This window comes from Odocoileus virginianus, chromosome 2, assembly GCF_023699985.2.
Source record: "Odocoileus virginianus isolate 20LAN1187 ecotype Illinois chromosome 2, Ovbor_1.2, whole genome shotgun sequence".
NCBI classification, from domain to species: Eukaryota; Metazoa; Chordata; class Mammalia; order Artiodactyla; family Cervidae; genus Odocoileus; species Odocoileus virginianus.
In genome coordinates this window covers 81,804,262-81,822,892 of record NC_069675.1, presented here as the reverse complement: position 1 = coordinate 81,822,892, position 18,631 = coordinate 81,804,262, and the positions used below count along the sequence as shown (strand labels likewise).

General features: G+C 48.1%; 1 protein-coding gene across 6 annotated transcripts in view; it reads left to right on the top strand.

The window, feature by feature from the left end:
• LPIN1 (lipin 1) overlaps positions 1 to 18,235 on the top strand; it is a 133,096-nt gene extending 114,861 nt beyond the window's left edge. For 5 of the 6 annotated variants that reach the window (XM_070451544.1, XM_070451534.1, XM_070451550.1 and 2 more), the window contains 6 exons: positions 916 to 1,064; positions 1,581 to 1,667; positions 6,187 to 6,339; positions 9,846 to 9,960; positions 11,800 to 11,903; positions 15,765 to 18,235. In XM_070451544.1, the coding sequence (XP_070307645.1) occupies positions 916 to 1,064; positions 1,581 to 1,667; positions 6,187 to 6,339; positions 9,846 to 9,960; positions 11,800 to 11,903; positions 15,765 to 15,924 (768 nt within the window). In that variant the 3' untranslated portion in view covers positions 15,925 to 18,235. Of the gene's footprint in view, positions 1 to 145; positions 888 to 915; positions 1,065 to 1,580; positions 1,668 to 6,186; positions 6,340 to 9,845; positions 9,961 to 11,799; positions 11,904 to 15,764 lie in introns of those variants that run through there. The other variant, XM_070451554.1, reaches the window with a different exon arrangement.
• The last annotated feature ends 396 nt before the right edge of the window (positions 18,236 to 18,631 follow it).

Sequence of the window (18,631 nt, the reverse complement as noted above, 5' to 3'; positions counted from 1 at the left end):
CCGTTTCCACTTTCCCGGAGATGTTTGTTAGGTCAGCGCCTCCTGAATTGGGGGAAGCTGGAGCACTCATGATGGTTTCTGAGACCTGCTGGTAGCAGGGGCCATCCTGATCAGGGCGTCCTCTTCTGTGCCTTTGTCCCACCAGGTTGAGTCAGGCCTGGACCCTGTTTCCCACGAGCAGACAGTGAGCGGGCGTCTCTGTTCAGCTGTCCCAAGAGTTCGTGGCAGCCGGGCCTAGCCATGATGATGTTTTATGGGAAAAGAGAAGGGACAGGCCAGACCCCTGCAGCCCGCGGTCCTAGAGTAGCAGCTGGGTGGCAGGGGCCCCCTCCAGCAGTCCTGGGGTCGACCTGGACTCTGGCTGCCAGCTGGCTGGCACCTGAGGGCCCCAGTGCAGAGATTCAGAACCCCCAAAAGGGGCTTCTGCTTTCAGAAGCTGGAGTGATTTCCTGGAACCTGGCCTCTGTGCTTCTGGACATGAGACATGCTTGATAACCGAGACTGCTTTCTTCCAGTCTCTGTGCGTCGTCATCCATACTCATGACTGGTGTGGGGAATGTATTTCCGCATTTGGCGTAGACTCGTTTTGCTGGTCATGGCCCTTTACGCTCATGGCCCTTTATGTGGCCAAGGAAGTACATCCCAGTCTGGGGTCATGATTTCCTGTCGTGAGCCCCAGTGCCTGTCACCTGCCCCTGGGGGACGTGTCCCAGTTGCCCTACATGTGGACCTGTGAGGGGGGCTGGGGTTCAGGTTGCCCCAGTCCTGGAAAGAACCATCCTCATCGAGAGCAAGACAGGGATGGAATTGTATGGTGGCCTAGGGTGGGTGATTAAAAAAAAAAGTCCAGATCTGGTTTCTCATGGAACAGAAACCACGTGCCCCTTCCCTGGGCCTCGCCCTTCTATCTTTCAGAAAAGCCTGAAGTTAAAGAACGGCCCCAACGACGTGGTGTTCAGCGTCACCACGCAGTACCAGGGCACGTGCCGCTGCGAAGGCACCATCTACTTGTGGGACTGGGACGACAAGGTGGTCATCTCTGACATCGATGGGACCATCACTCGGTGAGTCCTGCTGCTCTGGGGCTGTGGGCCCTGGGCCTGGAGGCGCGTTGGCTCCTCTTGCTGGGGCTTCTCGGGGCTCGTGTAGTTCAGTTTCTGGGGCTCCTTGAATTAAACAGCTGCAGTGGGGGCTTGGGGATCTCTTCACTCTGGGGCAGTGGCTCCTTGACATCATCGCTCAGTCTCAGGGTTTCCGCCCAGAGAGCAAGTTGTGTGTCTCACTTGCATTTTTAACGTTGTCTTCTCTGGTACAATGAATCAGTGAACTTTTTTTTCCTTTACTGATGCCTGCCTTTCTCTTTTTTTAAAAAAAGATTTTATTGAAGTATAGTTGATTTACAGTCTTGTGTTAATTTCTTCTGTACAGCACGGTGACTCAGTTGTGCGTATTTTTCATATTCTCTTCCATTGTGGTTTGTCACAGGATATCTACTATAGTTCCCTTCGCTAGACAGTAGGAACTTGCTGTTCACGCAGTTCGCTTGTCATTTAATTTTTCTATTCTCTGTCTTTATTCAGATCAGATACTCTCGGGCACATTTTACCCACACTGGGGAAGGATTGGACCCACCAGGGCATCGCCAAGCTATACCATAAAGTGAGCCAGTAAGTCCACAGCCGGGGAACACGCGGCAGTCTGCACACATAACCTTTCCTGCTGGGCTGGCTTAGACATGCTGACCCTCAGCCAGGGAGAGATGGCGGGGGTGGTGGTGGAGCGCACGATGGAAGCCTGCCAGCTCCGCATTTGAATTCAGTACCGAAAGGCAAGAAAGGAAGTGGTTGGGATATTGAAAATTGATGGGGAGGGAAGATGGTGGCAGCCAGCCTCATGGGTCGGGTCGAGGTTCACAGTCAGGTGAAGACATGGTAGCCTGACTTTGGCCATGGGATGTATTTTAGGCTAAAAACGGTCCCGATTCCAAGCAGGTTTTGTGGGCCAGCCTGCAGTGCCCATCTCATCCACCTGGTCCGGGGAGCACTCTGCTGAGGGGCCCGTACCCAGGACATCAGGGTGGGAACGTACATATTGAGTTGCTCTCAAGTGTCGGGCACATGTGTCACTTCACTTCATTCTTACAGTAATTCTGAGAAGCAAGTATTGTCATTTCTAAGCTTAGAGAGTTAAAACGATTGGTCTGTATTCCCATAGCTGCTACCAGGCAGAGCCCCCTGGAGTCCTGGTCGGCCCAGGTCCCGGTCTGTTGCTTCTACTCTGGTTCATCTCCAGGGTTCAGAGCTGTTGGGGTTTCCCTCCCCCACACCAGCAGGTGCTTAGTCCCACTTCCTCCATGTCTCTGTGGACTGGAGTCGCCTGCAGCCTCCCCATGGCTGACACTTTGCCTTGAAGATTAATGCACTGATGAACTGTCTTGACTAGCCTGACGCTGAAAAATGCCTCTATTTTTTAGTCGAAAGAAACCCCTGTGGGTCAGGATATTGAGTAGTTCCCAGCCTGATTGATTCTGGATTTTGGAACATGAATCTATTCCTGTTCTTACTGTAATATTTAAAAAAGCGGGGGGAGGTGCTGATGTTTTGTAGAACTTTTTTTGTATTGATTTGTGTCTCTCTTAGGTTTTCCTACAAAAATTATCTTGCTTACCAAAGAATGCCTGATCATTCTTTTGTTTGATCGACTGGTTTAGAATGAGTCCAGTCTGTGGATGAGGATCTGAGAGTTAAGAGGACTTATGGTGTTTTCATTTTGGGTGCGATTGAGAGTAAGGAGCCTGACACTTAACTTGTTCACCGAGTTTGATGCGTGTTCTCATTGGCACCCACGGGGTTAGACCAGCGATGTTCGGACCCTCACTCAGCTTGGCCATGGCCTTCAGGGGCTCCAGACACAAGCAAGTGCAGGCCCCTCTGTATGGCTCTCAAACCCAGCAGTGTTGGGTCAGGCTTCTGCTAGTGCCTGATTTGGCGGCTTCGCCCCGTAACTTCTTGCTCGACCCCAGTCTGACTTTTCCCCATCTCATCCTTTGTTTTCCCATCTTCCCACTTTTCCTCACCTGATGGCTCCTGCTTGGAGGGCCTTTTCTCTGATATTTGCCTCTCACAGGTTTCCTGCCTGTAATGCTCAGACCCCATGGTTTCTCACAAAGCCTCTCCAGGCCAGAATCGATATAGGGCAGCTCTGTGTCCTCCTCCCCTGGCCTCCCTGGTACCCGAGGGCTCGCCCTGTCTGGGTGGCCCAGGTGCCATCATGGAGTGCTTGCTCAGGCTGGACGTGGCATCGACTTTTGTAGCTGGTTAGAGCAAATACCCATCCAGGCAGCATCTCACACACCACCTCCTCCAGGTCTTAGGCAGCCACAACCGGGAAAAGTACAGGGATTGAGAACTGGCAAAGGTTGGGAGGTCGTTTCTGTTGATGTCATGTTTGTGATTACTCAGAGACGTGTTCAGAGAAACGTTCAGCATGTAGAGTACCAGGGAGCAGAGGCCACTTACTTGTGGGGTTTTGGACTGATGGCTCTTGAATTTCTGCTTTCCTTGCGTTTGGGTCCCTCCTATATTTTACACTCTGCAGTATTTTTCTAATGGAAAGACCAGTTGCAGATAATCGTTTACCTGGAAACAACAGAAAATAAGGGCAATTTCTATCTTTTTGCCAGGTCTAATAACTTGTTTGAGTAAGTCAGCCCATGAGAAATTAGCTGTCAGGTTGATTATTACCTTGTTCACAGAGAGGATATAAAGCTTGCTTGGTTATCGATTTTAAAAAGCTGACTTGGTTATTGATTAAAAAGAACTCTAGCAGATACAAATGGAAGAGATTGGAAGACTGCCTCATTCAAATATACGTGTTCAATAATTGGAAAGAAAGAAAAGAAGGACTGACTCCTAAAATATCTAGATCATTGAGCCAAGGAGGATTAGAGAACAGACAATAATTGTTCTAATTTCCTGTGTTGCTTGATAAATATTGTGATATTCATGTAACCAAATCAGTGCCTCCATGACTTAGTGAGAGTGACTGCTTCCTGTGTTTCCATAGATAAACAGTTCATCTGTGGCCTGAGGAATGCATCCTCTGAAGTCAGGATGGTGAGGATGGGAAGCGATTATTAGCAGACTCATTAGAATCTTTCTCCTGCCGCAGCAGTTCTTGTCTTTCCCCTCAGGTTACTGCATCATCGCTGTCTGCCCAGAAGGGAGGGGGTCGTGTGGCGAGTGGGAGGGAGCCATGGACCTGGGCTCTAGGGGCCGTCGGCTCCCTGTAGACCCTCCGATCCGTTCCCCGCAGCCAGCTGTAGTGTCCTCCTCTCTAAAGTGAGAAGCTGGCTTGCACGATCCCCTAGGTCTTTGCTAGGCCAGCTGTGCTGTGCCCCTGGGTTGTGCGATTGAAGCCACAAGCGTGTGTGTTGTTCACGCCAGTCCTCTGTGAGTGCCCTGAGGATCTTGCTGATGGCAGACCCTGCTGGGCACCAGGGACTGTGCTGGGTGCCGTGTGGGGTGCTGCCCGCCCACCCAGCGAGTGATGGGGACACCTGGTCTTTCACATGGCTCCCCTGGGGGTGAAGGCTCTGGAAAGGGGATCCCTGTTGCCACTAACAGGCGTTCCTCTGGTTAGGACATCCTGGAGCTGGTTTGCCAGCTAAGTTTAGAAACAACACTTGAAGCAAAACACTTGCTCGGCAAGGCCAGCCAGCGAGGACAGCCAGTGGCATGATCCAGCCGTGAAGAGCATTTGCAAATCAAGGCTCGAATAAAATGAGCATTTCAGACCCCTGTAGGCGGCAGCTTTTAGGACTTTGATGTGAAGACCTGTATGTAGAAATAGTGATTAAAAAAAAAATTACATTAATTATCTCAGATACAAAGATGTGTCCATAAAAAGCTTGCTTGATTTTCAGATACATTTCTGTGCTCTGGATAAGCTGGTGTTTGTAGATTCTCTGCGTTGTAGCTCTTTCCTGTTTCCTGGTTTTAAAGAACATATTACTAGGAAAATCTTGAGGCAGGTCCATTGCTCAGTGTGAAACAGTCAAAGTGGAGCAGTAAGTGGGATGATAAGTGGGTAGTTTATGTTGTACTGTGCTAAATCGCTTCAATTGTGTACAACTCTTTGCTACTCTATAGACTGTAGCCCACCAAGCTTCTCTGTCCATGGGATTCTCCAGGCAAGAATACTGGGGTGGGTTGCCATGCCCTCATCCAGGGGATCTTCCTGACCCAGGAATCAAACCCATGTCTGCTGTGTCTCCTGCACTGGCAGGCAGGCTCTTTACCACTGGGCTACCAGGGAAGCCCATAGATGGTGTTTAAATTTTTTAAAATATATTTAATCCAATACATTAAAATACATATCATCAATACAGAAATTCTTAATGGGATGTATCTTACATTCTGTCTTTATAGTAAGGCATTGAATTTGGCATTTATTTAATATTTATACCACGTCTTTTGGGACTCTTAGGATTTCAAAGTCTCAAAAATAGGGAAATTCATTTCTACTAAATAAAATTGTATTTAACCGAAGAATATTCCCATGTGATCTGTTTTTCACAAGCAATTACCCAATTCTCTGCAGATCCCAGCAGGTATCCGACAATTTAATTTAATTCCGTCACTACCTAGTTGGTGCAGACCCCACAGGTTAAGGGCTTATTCCCCCAAGGCTGCCCCAACTTCAGACACCAGTTTTGGGTGGTAGGTGCCCAGCTTACCCACACTTCTGCCTGACATGAGTACAAAGTGAGGGTCCCACACCCCCTCCTCAGGGCTGAGGATGGCTCACAAGACTCAAGGAAACATGTTCACCTGTTTATTTTATCAGGGTTATAAAGGATACAGGTGAACAGCCAGATGGAGAGGTATGAATGGTCCCAGTGCAGGTAGGTTGGCCAGTTTGGTCCCTTCAGCCTCAGTTTCCCTAACAGTAAAGTGGAAGGAATTAGGTGTCCATGAGGGTTAAACCAAGTGAGGCCAGGAAGGTGCTTCAGTAGTGACAGGAAATGGGGTTCAGTTGAAAATGAGATTTTAGAGGAGGTGGCCTCTTGCTTGGGAATTACAACAGAGCCCATCTTCACAGAGCAGATACGGATCAGGGTTTGTGCACACAAAATGGTTCCAGTGTGCGATGCCCTTCACGGCGAACGTTTTGTCTCTCTTTCAGAAACGGGTACAAGTTTCTGTACTGCTCGGCGCGGGCCATCGGCATGGCGGACATGACGCGGGGCTACTTGCACTGGGTCAACGAGCGTGGCACGGTGCTGCCCCAGGGCCCGCTGCTGCTCAGCCCGAGCAGCCTCTTCTCCGCCCTGCACAGGTGAGGCTCGGCCTGCCCCCACCTGTGGGCCGGCTCCAGACCCCTGTCCTGCTCACTCATCCTGCCCACCAACACCTCCGCTCCATGCTGGGCACTGGAGGCTTCATCCTCAAGGGCAGGTCTGGCCCCACGACCCTCAGCTTCTTCTGTCGGCTCACCATGGCCCTCGGGAGAAAAGCCATGACAGCCATGAGCTCGGCATCACGGGCTCTCCACCACCTGCCTTGTCCTCCTCTCCCGCCTCATTCTCTCTGGTTCCTGGATGCAGTCTCCGTTGTCCAGAGAGGTGGTCTCTGCTTGGAGCCTTGGCTCATGCTGCCCTCCTTTGTGGGGAGCTGCCCTCTCCCCAAACCCAGCACTTCTGGCCTGTGTCTTAGCAACTCTGAGAATCCATGTGCTTCCTGTCTGACCGGGGACCTAGGCTGGGTTACGTGGCCTCTCTGCAGCCACCACCACCTGGCCTGGGACTCCTTGAGGCCTGGTCACACCATTTTGTTTTTACAGACCGCCACCAGCCCATTTTCCAATGACCCTTCTCCCTTCACCTTCATGCCCGCATTCAGGGCAGCCAAGCCAGACTAAGTCTGGCCTCCTGGGGTGGGGACAGAAAAACAGCATCCTCCCTGGAGCTGGGGTCCCAGGGCAGTGTCCTGCACTGGATCAAAGTTTGAAACTCATACAGCCACTCACGTCTCTCTGAGTCTTGAAATGTCAACAGTGAGGCCTTTATAGTGCTAAGGAGGGTTCTAGAGTCCATAGAAGTCCATGAAGAGCCAAGACCAGCCCCTGGGACTTCTGATACTCAGTTTGGGGCTCCATTATCATCACCATCATGATCACCATTCATTATCACTATCATCTCCATCATCACCATCATCATCTAAATTACATTTTTTTTTTAAGCTGCAGAGGAATAGTTCTAAAATTATGCAGTGTGTTTATGTATATACACACATATTATATATGAGCTTCCCCTGTGGCTCAGATGGTAAAGAATCTGCCTGCAATGCAGGAGACCTGGGCTCGATCCCTGGGTCGGGAAGATCCCTTGGAGAAGAAGATGGCTATTCACTCCAGTATTCTTGCCTGGAGAATCCCATGGACAGAGGACCCTGGTGGGCTACAGTCCATAGGGTTACAAAGAGTCTGACACAACTCAACTGAGTGACTAACACACACACACATATACTGTATACACACACACACATATATATATACAGTATTTCTATATGCAAGCTGAAAGGGACCTTTGAGATCATCCAGTAATCAAACAGTGAACACTAGCGGACCCTAGACTCAGATAAAGCCAGAGGATAAACCATTGTGCCCCAAGTTCTGTTAGCTCTCATCCCTCATCCCTGGGCAGGAACAGTAACCCTTCTCCCTGGATTTTGTGTTCATCCCTCCCTATTCCTCTAAGTAATCAGTACAAATACATGTAATCCTAACCAGTATGTTTAATTGTGCACATTTGTGAACTTGATGTAAACAAATTGTGTGTCCTTCCGGAGCTTGTTTTTATTGCTCAATACTATGTCTCCAGGATTGTTGGGAGTGGCCATCACTGGCTCGTCTTAGCTTCTGTAGGTCCCATGGTTGGACTCCACCACTGCCCGTTTATCCATTCTACTGTTGGTGGGTGCTTGAGCCACTTGCGGTTATTCACTCATAGGGACGCTCAAGAGTGGGGTCCCTGGGCCACAGAGTGTGCACATGCTTGGCTTTCTTAAATCACTACACATTGTTGTCCAGAGTGGTTGAAACAATTTGTGCACCAGCAGCAAACAGTTCTGGGTATTCCTCCCATCAGCGTTCCTTTCTTGCCTACCCAGTGTCAGCTGTTTACATTTCTGCTAGTCTGGTGGGAAAGAGATGGCTTCATGTGTTTCTGGGCCATTTGGGCGTCATCTTCTGTGAAATGCCTGTTCACGTGTTTCCCTTGTTTTCCTTCTAATTTGTAAGAGTCTTACAGATTCTTACAGATTCTATAGATGTGGCCTTTATTAGAAGTACTACAAGTATCTTGCCCCAGCTTATGGCTTCTGATGAACATAAATCTGAGTTTGGTGCAGTTGGACAGATCATTTCCTCTTGTAGTTTGTACTTTCTGTGCATTGAAAAAGCCTTCCCTGGCTGTGGGCCCAAGGAAAGTCTCCCATATTTTATCTAAAGGTGGTGTTTTTCACACCGACGTCTGTAATTCACCAGGAATTGTGTTTTGTACATAGGGTGCAGTAGGGTGTCCATTTTTTTTTTTTCCCTCTATGGATGTTCAGTTGCCTCAATGCCATTTGCTGAAAAGGCTGCCCTTTTCCTCTGCTCTGACTTGTCGTCAGGGTCATAAATCGAGGGCCCATAAATGTGAGCCTCCATTTCTGGTCTTTATTCATCTGTGTTATTCAAGTCATGCTCTGTAAAACATACAGACAACAACCTGGTGTGAGTTTAATTGAAAGTACAGGGAATCTATAGACCAATAGGTGACTTCCCTGGTGGCTCAGATGGTAAACCGTCTGCCTGCAATGCAGGAGACCCGGGTTCAATCCCTGGGTAAGGAAGATCCCCTGGAGAAGGAAATGGCAACCCACTCCAGTACTCTTGCCTGGAAAATCCCAAGGACAGAGGAACCTGGTAGGTTATACAGTCCATGGGGTCACAAAGAGTCGGATATAACTGAGCAACTTCACTTTCACTTTATAGACCAATAGAGAGTTAATATCATCATAATATTGAATCTCCCAGTTCAGTTAGATGGTATATTTCTTCATTTATTTAGGTCTTCTCTAATCTATGGCAGTGAGGTTTTTCACTTATTTAGAACCTTTGCACCGACCTTCCTTTCCACCTACTTCACCTCTTTAGGTTTAGTTTTTGAGGTCCTGTTGGCCTCATGAAGAGAGTGAAGAGGCTCTCTCTTCTGTGCCCTGAAATTCTTTGTTCTTTGGCTGATTGGTCGAGGTCTTCAGCAAAATCCCTGCTCCAGGGCATTTTCTTTGTGGGCAGACTTGAAAGTATGGATTCACATTCTGTCTAGTGCTTTCCTGGGTTGGCTTAACTGACTTGCTGCTGCTATGTTGCTTCAGTCGTGTCCGACTCTGTGTGACCCCAGAGACGGCAGCCCACTAGGCTCCCCCGTCCCTGGGATTCTCCAGGCAAGAATACTGGAGTGGGGTACCATTTCCTTCTCCAGTGAAGTAAAGTGAAAAGTAAAAGTGAAGTCGATCAGTCGTGTCCGACTCTTTGCGACCCCATGGACTGCAGCCCCAGGCTCCTCTGTCCATGGGATTTCCCAGGCGAGAGGACTGGAGTGGGGTGCCATTTCCTCCTCTTAAGTTGTGTCTGACTCTGTTGCAATCCCATGGCTTAACTGACTTATACCTATTTAATTTCCAAAGAGATGAATGCACTCACTATCCCAGCATCTTTGACAATTAAAAACAGTTGGATGCTAATGAATTCTTAATAAGCTTGCGCTGACCCATTATTTTGTCGATTTGTTTTAACAGGGAAGTGATTGAAAAGAAGCCAGAGAAGTTTAAAGTCCAGTGTTTGACAGACATCAAAAACCTGTTTTTCCCGAACACAGAACCTTTCTATGCTGCTTTTGGAAACCGACCAGCTGTAAGTAGTAGTTGGGTATATCTGCGCTCTTGAAATTACTGACTGTTCTGACAACCCTCGGAGAAGGCAATGGCAACCCACTCCAGTATTCTTGCCTGGAAAATCCCACGGGCAGAGGAGCCTGGGGCTGCATTCCATGGGGTCGCAAAGAGTCGGACACAACTGAGCAATTTCACTTTCACTTTTCACCTTCATGCATTGGAGAAGGAAATGGCAGCCCACTCCAGCATTCTTGCCTGGAGAATCCCAGGGATGGCGGAGCCTGGTGGGCTGCCGTCTATGGGGTCGCAGAGTCGGACACGACTGAAGTGACTTAGCAGCAGCAGCAGCAGCAGCAGCTGACAACCATCATCTGAAAGGCTGGCCTAGACTCCACTGTGAGGCCAGACCTTCCTCCTCCTAGACATAGCTGCTAAAGATCCACTTGCCCTCATCTGAAGGCAAGGACAGCATCTTCATTTCATGGCCTCTAATTTTCTTTGAAGGTGGGCTCGTGGGTTTCAGCTTGAAATTTGAAACTAGAAACTTGATAGTCGAGATTATGTGCTAAATTAGCAAAATAAGAACGTTAAATAGGATTAGACCCTTTCTACAGGAAGGGAACCACGAAACCACAGAGCATAGAGGTGAATTCAGTGTCTTAAGTGAATGTTGTTGTTTTCTATGGCAAGAGTCATACTTTGAGATTTTGTGCGTGCCATCCAAATTGACTGGAAATTTCAGCATATAGAGAATATAATTGGGACTTCCTAATGATCAAATTCTCCTGTTTTCGAAACTCTTGCCCAAGAAAATGGGTGAGTGAAGAACCTTAAAGAAAGTTGTTAGACTTGCAGGGAATGCAGTAGGTGGTTGATTGTTTAACTCAGCTCCTCAACAGATGAGTGAGCTGAGGCCCATAGAGGACAACTGACTTACTAGTTTCACATCCAGAGATATTATTTCTTGACTCTACTTGGGGGTATTGTTCTGATTTAATGAAACTTCTGTAATACAGGTGGAGCTTGTTTTATTGTGCTTGATTTGTTGTGCTTTGCAGGTAATGCACTTTTTTTTCCACCCCAAGTTGAAAGTTTGTGTTTCAGCAAACAAAGTTGAAACACCCTGCATCAAGCGGCCCTGTTGGTACAATTTTCCCAACAGCATTTGCTCACTTTCTGTCCCTGTGTCACATTTTGGTAATTCTTGCACTATTTCAAGCTTTTTCATGATTTTGTATGTTGTGCTGATCTGGGATCAGTGATCTCTTATGTGACTGCTAGGATTCACTGAAAGCTCAACGGTGCTTTCAGAAATGGTGGTTAGCATTTTTCAATAGTTGAGTTTTTTTAATCATAGCATTTTTTTGTAATTGGAGGATAATTGCTTTACAATGTTGTGTTAGTTTTCACTGTACAACAATGTGACTCGGCTCTAAGTATACTTATGTCCTGTCCCTCTTGAGCCTTCTCCCTTCCACCTCTCTAGGTCATCACAGAGCACCAAGCTGAGCCCTGTGCTACACAGCAGCTTCTCATTAGCTGTCTGTTTTATACGTGCTAGTGTGTATGTGTCAATTCAGCAGTCTTTTTTAATAAAGGTATGCACATTTTTTTTTAGAGACATGAAGTTGTACACAGAATACAATATAGTATAAACATCACTTTTATGTACACTACGAAACCAAAACATTTATGCAATTGGCTTTACTAGCTTGGTTGTGGCATCGGGATCTGAATCTGCCATATCCCCAAGGTCTGCCCTTTCTACCTTTGTATTTGTATCAAATCTGAAAAATCATGTATTTGTATATACAATGAACTCTCTTCTTCTGATTAATTAACACTTCTCCAAATATAGGATGTGTACTCATACAAGCAAGTGGGAGTGTCTCTGAATAGGATATTCACAGTGAACCCCAAAGGAGAGCTCGTGCAGGAACATGCCAAGACCAACATCTCCTCGTGAGTATCACTGTCATTGGCAATGACCTTGGAGTGATGTCTTACAGTTAACAGTACACCTTTCTAATCCTTTGGTTGCCTGCATTTTAACCTTTAAGTCCTACAAAGAAAACATGTTTTAATTTCTCAGATTTTGTCCACAACCTAAGTTTTGGACAACCTGAATTAAATCAGATCCATCACTTCATGGCACATAGAAGGGGAAAATGTGGAAACAGTGACTTGGGTTCCAAAATCACTGCAGACAGTGACTGCAGCCATGAAATTAAAAGATGCTTGCTCCTTGGAAGAAAAGCTGTGACAAAACCAGACACTGTATTAAAAATCATTGACATCACTTTGCCAACAAAAGTCCATACAGTCCAAGCTATGGTTTTTCCAGTAGTCATGTACAGATGTGAGAGTTGGACCATAAAGAAGGCTGAGCAGCAAAGAATTTATGCTTTCACATTTTCGCTGGAGAAGACTAGTTCCTTGGACAGCAAGGAGATCAAACCAGTCAGTCCTAAAGGAAATCTACCCTGAATATTCATTGGAAGTACTGTTGCTAAAGCTGAAGCTCTAATACTTTGGCCACCTGATGTGAAGAGCTGATTCATTGGAAAAGACGGTGATGCTGGGAAACATTGAAGGCAAAAGGAGAAGAGGGCGACAGAGGATGAGATGGTTAGATAGCATCACCAACTCAATGGACATGAGTTTGAGGAAATTCCAGGAGATCATGGAGGACAGAGGAGCCTGGTGTACATACTGCAGACCATTAGGTCACAAAGAGTTGGACAGGACTTAGCAACTGAACAATGACTGTTGCTGCTGTAACAACCACCTCCGGGCTGAATATTTAAATGCGTAATTAGATGCTGCTATAGAGTGGAATGGCATGAATTTGAAAACTATTGGCTGAGATTTGCCAAATATGCTTTGAAAGCCTAGAATGTGAATGAGAAATGTAACCAAATTAAAATATCATGAGAAGCTATATTTAAAGATGAGGAACGTATATAGCTCTTCACATCCTGACCTATAATAATATTCTTGCCAGAAACATCACCGTGTGACTCTTAAGAGTTTCTCTTGTGTTTTTGGCCGAAGCCCTTCATCCCCGAGGCCGTGAGCCCAACGGGGTTACTGTCTGCAGGGAGGCCGCCTGGCTGGCTGGGGCCCCTCTTGACTTGGATGTGTCTTGCTTTGGGTTCTTAACTGCTTCGAGTGGATCATGTGTCCTCAGCTGTGCCCACTGGGTAACGTCACCTGTCATTGGGTGACGTCGGGCAGACAGGTGTCATCCTGCTTTGTCTGTATCAGAGGCTGCACCCCTGTTGGCCTGGTCGCTGGAGATCTGGAAAGCTGCCTCTGGCCTGAGCCACCCTAGGGGGCCTGTGGGGCCCTCCTCGTATGGAAGAGTAAGACTGGGGGAGTTTGGGTCTAGCAGCTTCCCAGGGATTGTATTTTGGTAAATTAGAGATCTAGGTTCTCCTCAAGCAGATGTTCATTTTCAAGATGGCCCTTTTACCTGTGGAGTCTAATCCAGCCTAAATAGGACAGTTCCAGGTTAGAGGTGCCCTAGGCGCTGACCCCTAAGCCTCCCTCCTCTAGGCCAGGCCTGACCTAAGGAGTTCTTAGGCTGTGGAGGGACGAGGGGAGGGAGGAGCTAGGAAGCCAGGACCCTCCTCCAATCCCTTGGAACTGGAGGTGGCGCTGGGCATGACCTCGTGAGCCCACGACAGCAGGAACTCTTCTTTCCTCCCCCTCTCTGCGCAGTTCCTCCCCCTCCCGAGTTCTCGGTGGGGCCCCCCCACCCCACCCTGACAGTGTCTCAGTTCCCTCTTTTCCCTCCGCTCACCCATGAGAGCGGTTCCTGGTCTCGAGGAGACAGTGGATTTCCATTTAGGGTCAAAAGAAGTCAAGTGACACGGTTCCCGGAAACGGCAAAGGTTTTTGCCCAGCTAGCAGCGGCCAAGGGGCAAGTCTCATCACGAAGGACGAGGGAAGGGGGGGCTTCCGTAGCTACACAGGCTTGCTCAGGAGCCCACATGCGTGCTGTGCCCACGCCTCATGGCAGAAGACTTTACATGCTGGCAAAAAATGGTGTCATCTGCTCCCTTGACCAGGAGATACAGCTGTTCCCGTGGGAGAGCAGCCCTCCTTCCCCAGGAAAGCACGCGCTTTTCTCTGGCTCGGAGCTCGGGTGCCAAGCTGGCGCCCTGTGTCTGAGCTTGGAACTCTGGCATCCAAGCCCACCAGGTGCTTGCCCCTAGGGAGCTGGCATGTTGTCTCTGAGAAGTCAAGAGCTGACCCCAGGTGGGGGGCTTCAGCGCTTTCTTTCTTGGCCTTTGTGGCCAGCAGTGCTTCAGTGCTGCTTGCTCTGAAGGAGCCCCTGGTGAGGAAGTTTGGCCCGAGAGAAGCATGGATGGACTGGGTTTGGGTCTGGTGCCACCGAACCTTGATGATGAATGTGAGCCGCCCCCTGGCAGGGAGGGGCCGCCTCCCCGAGTCACAGAACTCAAAGCCAGGAAGTATTTTAAAATTCTGTTTCAAAAAAAATAATAAAATTTTTGTTTCAATCCTTGGGAAAAACACCATTCTTGCTTATTAAGGGAGATTTTCTCCATTTTGTGTAAGCACAGTGTTTATCTGGAAGTCCTTTGTTAAATACACACACTCACCCTTATTTAAAAGTTGTTTTATGCCTCAGAAATGTGAATTCCTGGAGTTTGGATTTCAAAAGCCCTTTCTGGTTCTTAGCAAATTGGAACTGGAGAGGGACCCGGGGACTGTCAGGGAAGGCTCTGGGAGGCCTGGGCTCATCATAGTTTCTGGTCGGAGCCCAGAGGTCTGAAAATGCGTGTTCAATATGCAACTTTCTCTTTGTAGTTCTAGGCCACAGAAACTAATATGCAACGTCTCCTTGGGAATACGCAGAAAATAGAGTGGGAGAGCATTACAGGGAACATTGGGAAATACTGATGAGGCCCATGTCCACCTTCTAGAAGGACCTGAAGCCCAGAGAGGGCAAGACACCTGCCCAGGGTCCCACAGCAGTAAGACAGGAGTAGATCCCAGGTCTCATGACCTTGTGCCAACTAGGGCTTTTTTTTCCTGAGACTAATCATTAGCCAAGGTGAACTATGTTACAATGTTAATGATTAATTGTTACATTTATGGAGCATCAGTTCCCATTATTTTACTGTGCGTACGTCATTTAATTTAATCCTCGCACATACACTGTGCACAGTTTTCATCTTCTCCCTTTCCAGTTGAGGAAATCATGGCTTAGAGAGATGAAACTGCTTGTCAGAGACAGCCCAGCTCATCAGTGGCAAGGATACTGGAGTGGGTAGCCATTCCTTTCTCCAGGGGATCCTCCCGACCCAGGGGTCAAACCCGAGTCTGCAGATTCTTTATTGCCTGAGCCTCCAGGGAAGCCGTCAGTGGCAGAGCTGAAGGTCGAAGTTCTCCTTAGCCCTAGGTCCCAGCGCCCTTTCACTGCACAGGGCTGCAGCCTCGGGCTGATGCCCAGGAGATGTTTCTTTTCCGTGGTTCCCCCCCCGTCCCAGGCAGGCGATGTGTGTGTGTGTCTGTCCTACTGGTAGCTTCTTGTCTTCACTTCTGCTCTGTCCATCAAGTCAGGTCGGGTCACACCCGCCTCGCCCACGGGGTTGTCTCCGACTCCTCCTTGGTTGGCGGACCCTCTGATTTTCCTATAAGTTAGCAAGGGACTATTCTAGAACAGCCTCCCTTGCATTAATCGCGTGCTCCCCTCCATGGGCTCATGGATTCTCCCTGACTCCCAGGTGCAGCGGGGGCTGCGTGCAGGTGTCCCACGTGTTCAGGCAGTGATGCAGTCCCTTCTCCTTCCAGGTACGTGAGACTCTGCGAAGTGGTCGACCACGTCTTTCCCTTGCTGAAAAGGAGCCACTCTTCTGACTTCCCCTGCTCAGACACCTTCAGTAACTTCACCTTTTGGAGAGAGCCACCGCCACCCTTCGAAAACCAGGATGTCCATTCTGCGTCAGCCTAGAAGGTTCCCGGCCACCCCCTCCTGACATCTCTTGAAGACCGGGCGCCCCCATTAAAGGATAGGTTTGGGGATGTGCAGTCATTTGCTGAAGAGCAGAGAGGACTGAGGAGGGGGTTTTCCCCTCCCAGCCCCCACTCCGGGGTTGCATTTCTAAGTGACACGCAAAGGGTGTCTGTCCCCGGGGTCATCAGCTGACCTCTGGTGTGGAGGCCGTGCCCTGCCACCCTCCGCAGCCCAGTCCAGGCCGGGAATGGTTAGTGTGCAAGATGGGCTGTGAACCCCGGGGGTCCTCGGGATGACGGGATCCGGGGAGGGGTGCCAAGTGTGCAGGACTCCGGGAGAGTGGGGGACACACCGCCACGTGGTGGTTTGTGCCGGCTGCTGTGTGCGGCGGGAGGGCTGTGCAGGGTCCTGTGAGCTGAATCGAGGTCTCCGGAGGGACTCCAGACCTCCCTGTGCAGGGCCTTGACCTTGCGCATGTCCCTTTGAGGTGTTTGCTGACCGGTCAGATGTTTGGCTAAGTTCTCTCATTCCTCCAGGTAAAGCTAACTTACATAAACTGGCATATTTTCCCCCATTTTTTGCAGCACGAGGCTGGAATGTTTATGCCTTAATGCATCCGTGGCAGACATTTTATGTAGAATGTGCTTTGGCTAGCTCCCTGTGACTCTGCAATGCCTTAAGTTCAGATTATAGGAAATAACTACCAAGGCAGTATTTTGAATTCGAATTCGAGTTCGACACTCTGCCATCAACCTAACCTGCAAGGTGCTGCTGAAAATGGGGGCTTGAACAGAGCTTATGCCAAACAGTGATGGTGTCGCTTTCTTTTGTGAGCTTTCAACAGAAACTGGTTTGTTTTAAGAAAAGCAGTTTGAAAAAGTTGAATTATATATTCTTTGTAGATAGTGTTATTTATTACTTTATTCTGATTGGGGTTACTGTTAATAAGCATTTTAGCCATAATCTATTATAACTGTCAATAATACATTTAAAAAGATATACGTGTCAGACCATCCAAAGAGCCTTATTCTGTAATCCTCACCACGCTGACCTTCTTTTGGAATTTATGAGTAATACTTTTTATTTCCCTTCGTTTTTCCCACTCAGATTAAGGGCAAGTGGGTCAGCAGTTATTTGAATGACATTCTTTAAGCTGGTAGAATATGCTCTTTTACTTGTTTATTAAATTGGCTCCTGGCGAGAATAATTTGAAAAGTGAAAAAATTATCTTGGTTAAAGATTTTGCTTTATTTTTTGAGCTATTATTTTTTTTAGAGTGTTTTACTCCATTGATTGAGATGCTCTCCTATTTAAGTCGCATGTTTAGAGTCATAGGAGGCAAACAGTGGAACAGCTGAGGCAATTCTACTCTTTCTGTGAAAGAAAATCCTTTCTTGTAATTGGTGGGCTTTGCTGCAGGGGACGCCCTCCCGAGTGGTCCATGCGGCCACACAGGAAACACCAACGCCCGTGTGTAGCTAATCGCAGATTTGCACGGAAGCATGACCCACATGTGCAGATCCCTTTTTGGAGGCATTAAAAACAATTTAAAATAATCCTGCCTTACCTTGGGCTCGCTCATTAGTGACGTTCTTTCTGTCTCAAGGGTATTTTGGGGTGAATTTTAACTGCTCTGAACCGAGTATCAGCTCACAGGTCTGCAGAGGCTGGCCCAGTTTCTCCCTTGCCCTGGGAGGAATTTGGCCATGGCCCTGGGTCACCTGTCCCTCATAGCGAGTGCCCTTCATCAGGATGACCGGCTGTTGAGAGCATGTAACTTGGATGTACCCTAAGCTTCCACACCACTGCCCTCTGAAACAGAGCGAGCCTTCCAGAAAGTTGCAACGTCAGGTTTGTGTCACACCTGCCTCATGGGCTTTGGAAAATGAGATTTGTGCCTGCGAAGCACTCACGCATGTGTGCGCTAGTTTAATCAATGTTCACACACTCATAACTCTGTGACCCCATGGCCACGGGCTCGGATGCTGTGTTTGGACCACACATTTCAAAGCTGCCCAATGGAAACGAATCCCTCCATAGTGACAGGTCATCAAACGTTCATCACACGTGATGGAAAAAAATGTACATCCCGGATACACTGGGGAAAATGATGACAACTTCAGAGAGAATTCCCTTTTCATTTTAGGTTTGGGATCGCCATTTTAAATATATTTTATTTACAACACTTGATCTGTATTTGTATATGCTGGCACAATGATAAAATCACTGTAATCCTTGATTGCGTTGTCCTGGATGCAGAGCTAGAATATATTGTAATAAATGAGACCAATGAAAGACTTCCCTGAAAGCCAGGTGTGTGAATTTTAGTTTTTGGTAAGTTATTAAGTTGCTGATTTCCTGTTGTGTGATCTCAAGCATACTATTTTATTTTCTACTTAAAAAGCAAAAACCTTAAAGCTTTGAATGGTCAGCATTGGAATAAAAAAAGCCCTTCTTTTCTGACGCCTTTGGTGAAATCCTGACCCCCCGTGTGCACTTCGGAGGGAGAGGGGGTGAAGACAGGAGACGGCTGGGCTCCTTCTCCCCACCTCCCCACCCAGGGGCGGGGACTCATCTCACCTTGAAGAGAATGACTTAGAAGCAGGGAGAATTGTGCTAGATGCTGTATGTGAGGTGTCTCCCAGGACCAAGCCCATAATCGATGTTCAACATGTGACTCTCGCACAGGCGGGCTGTGTGCTGT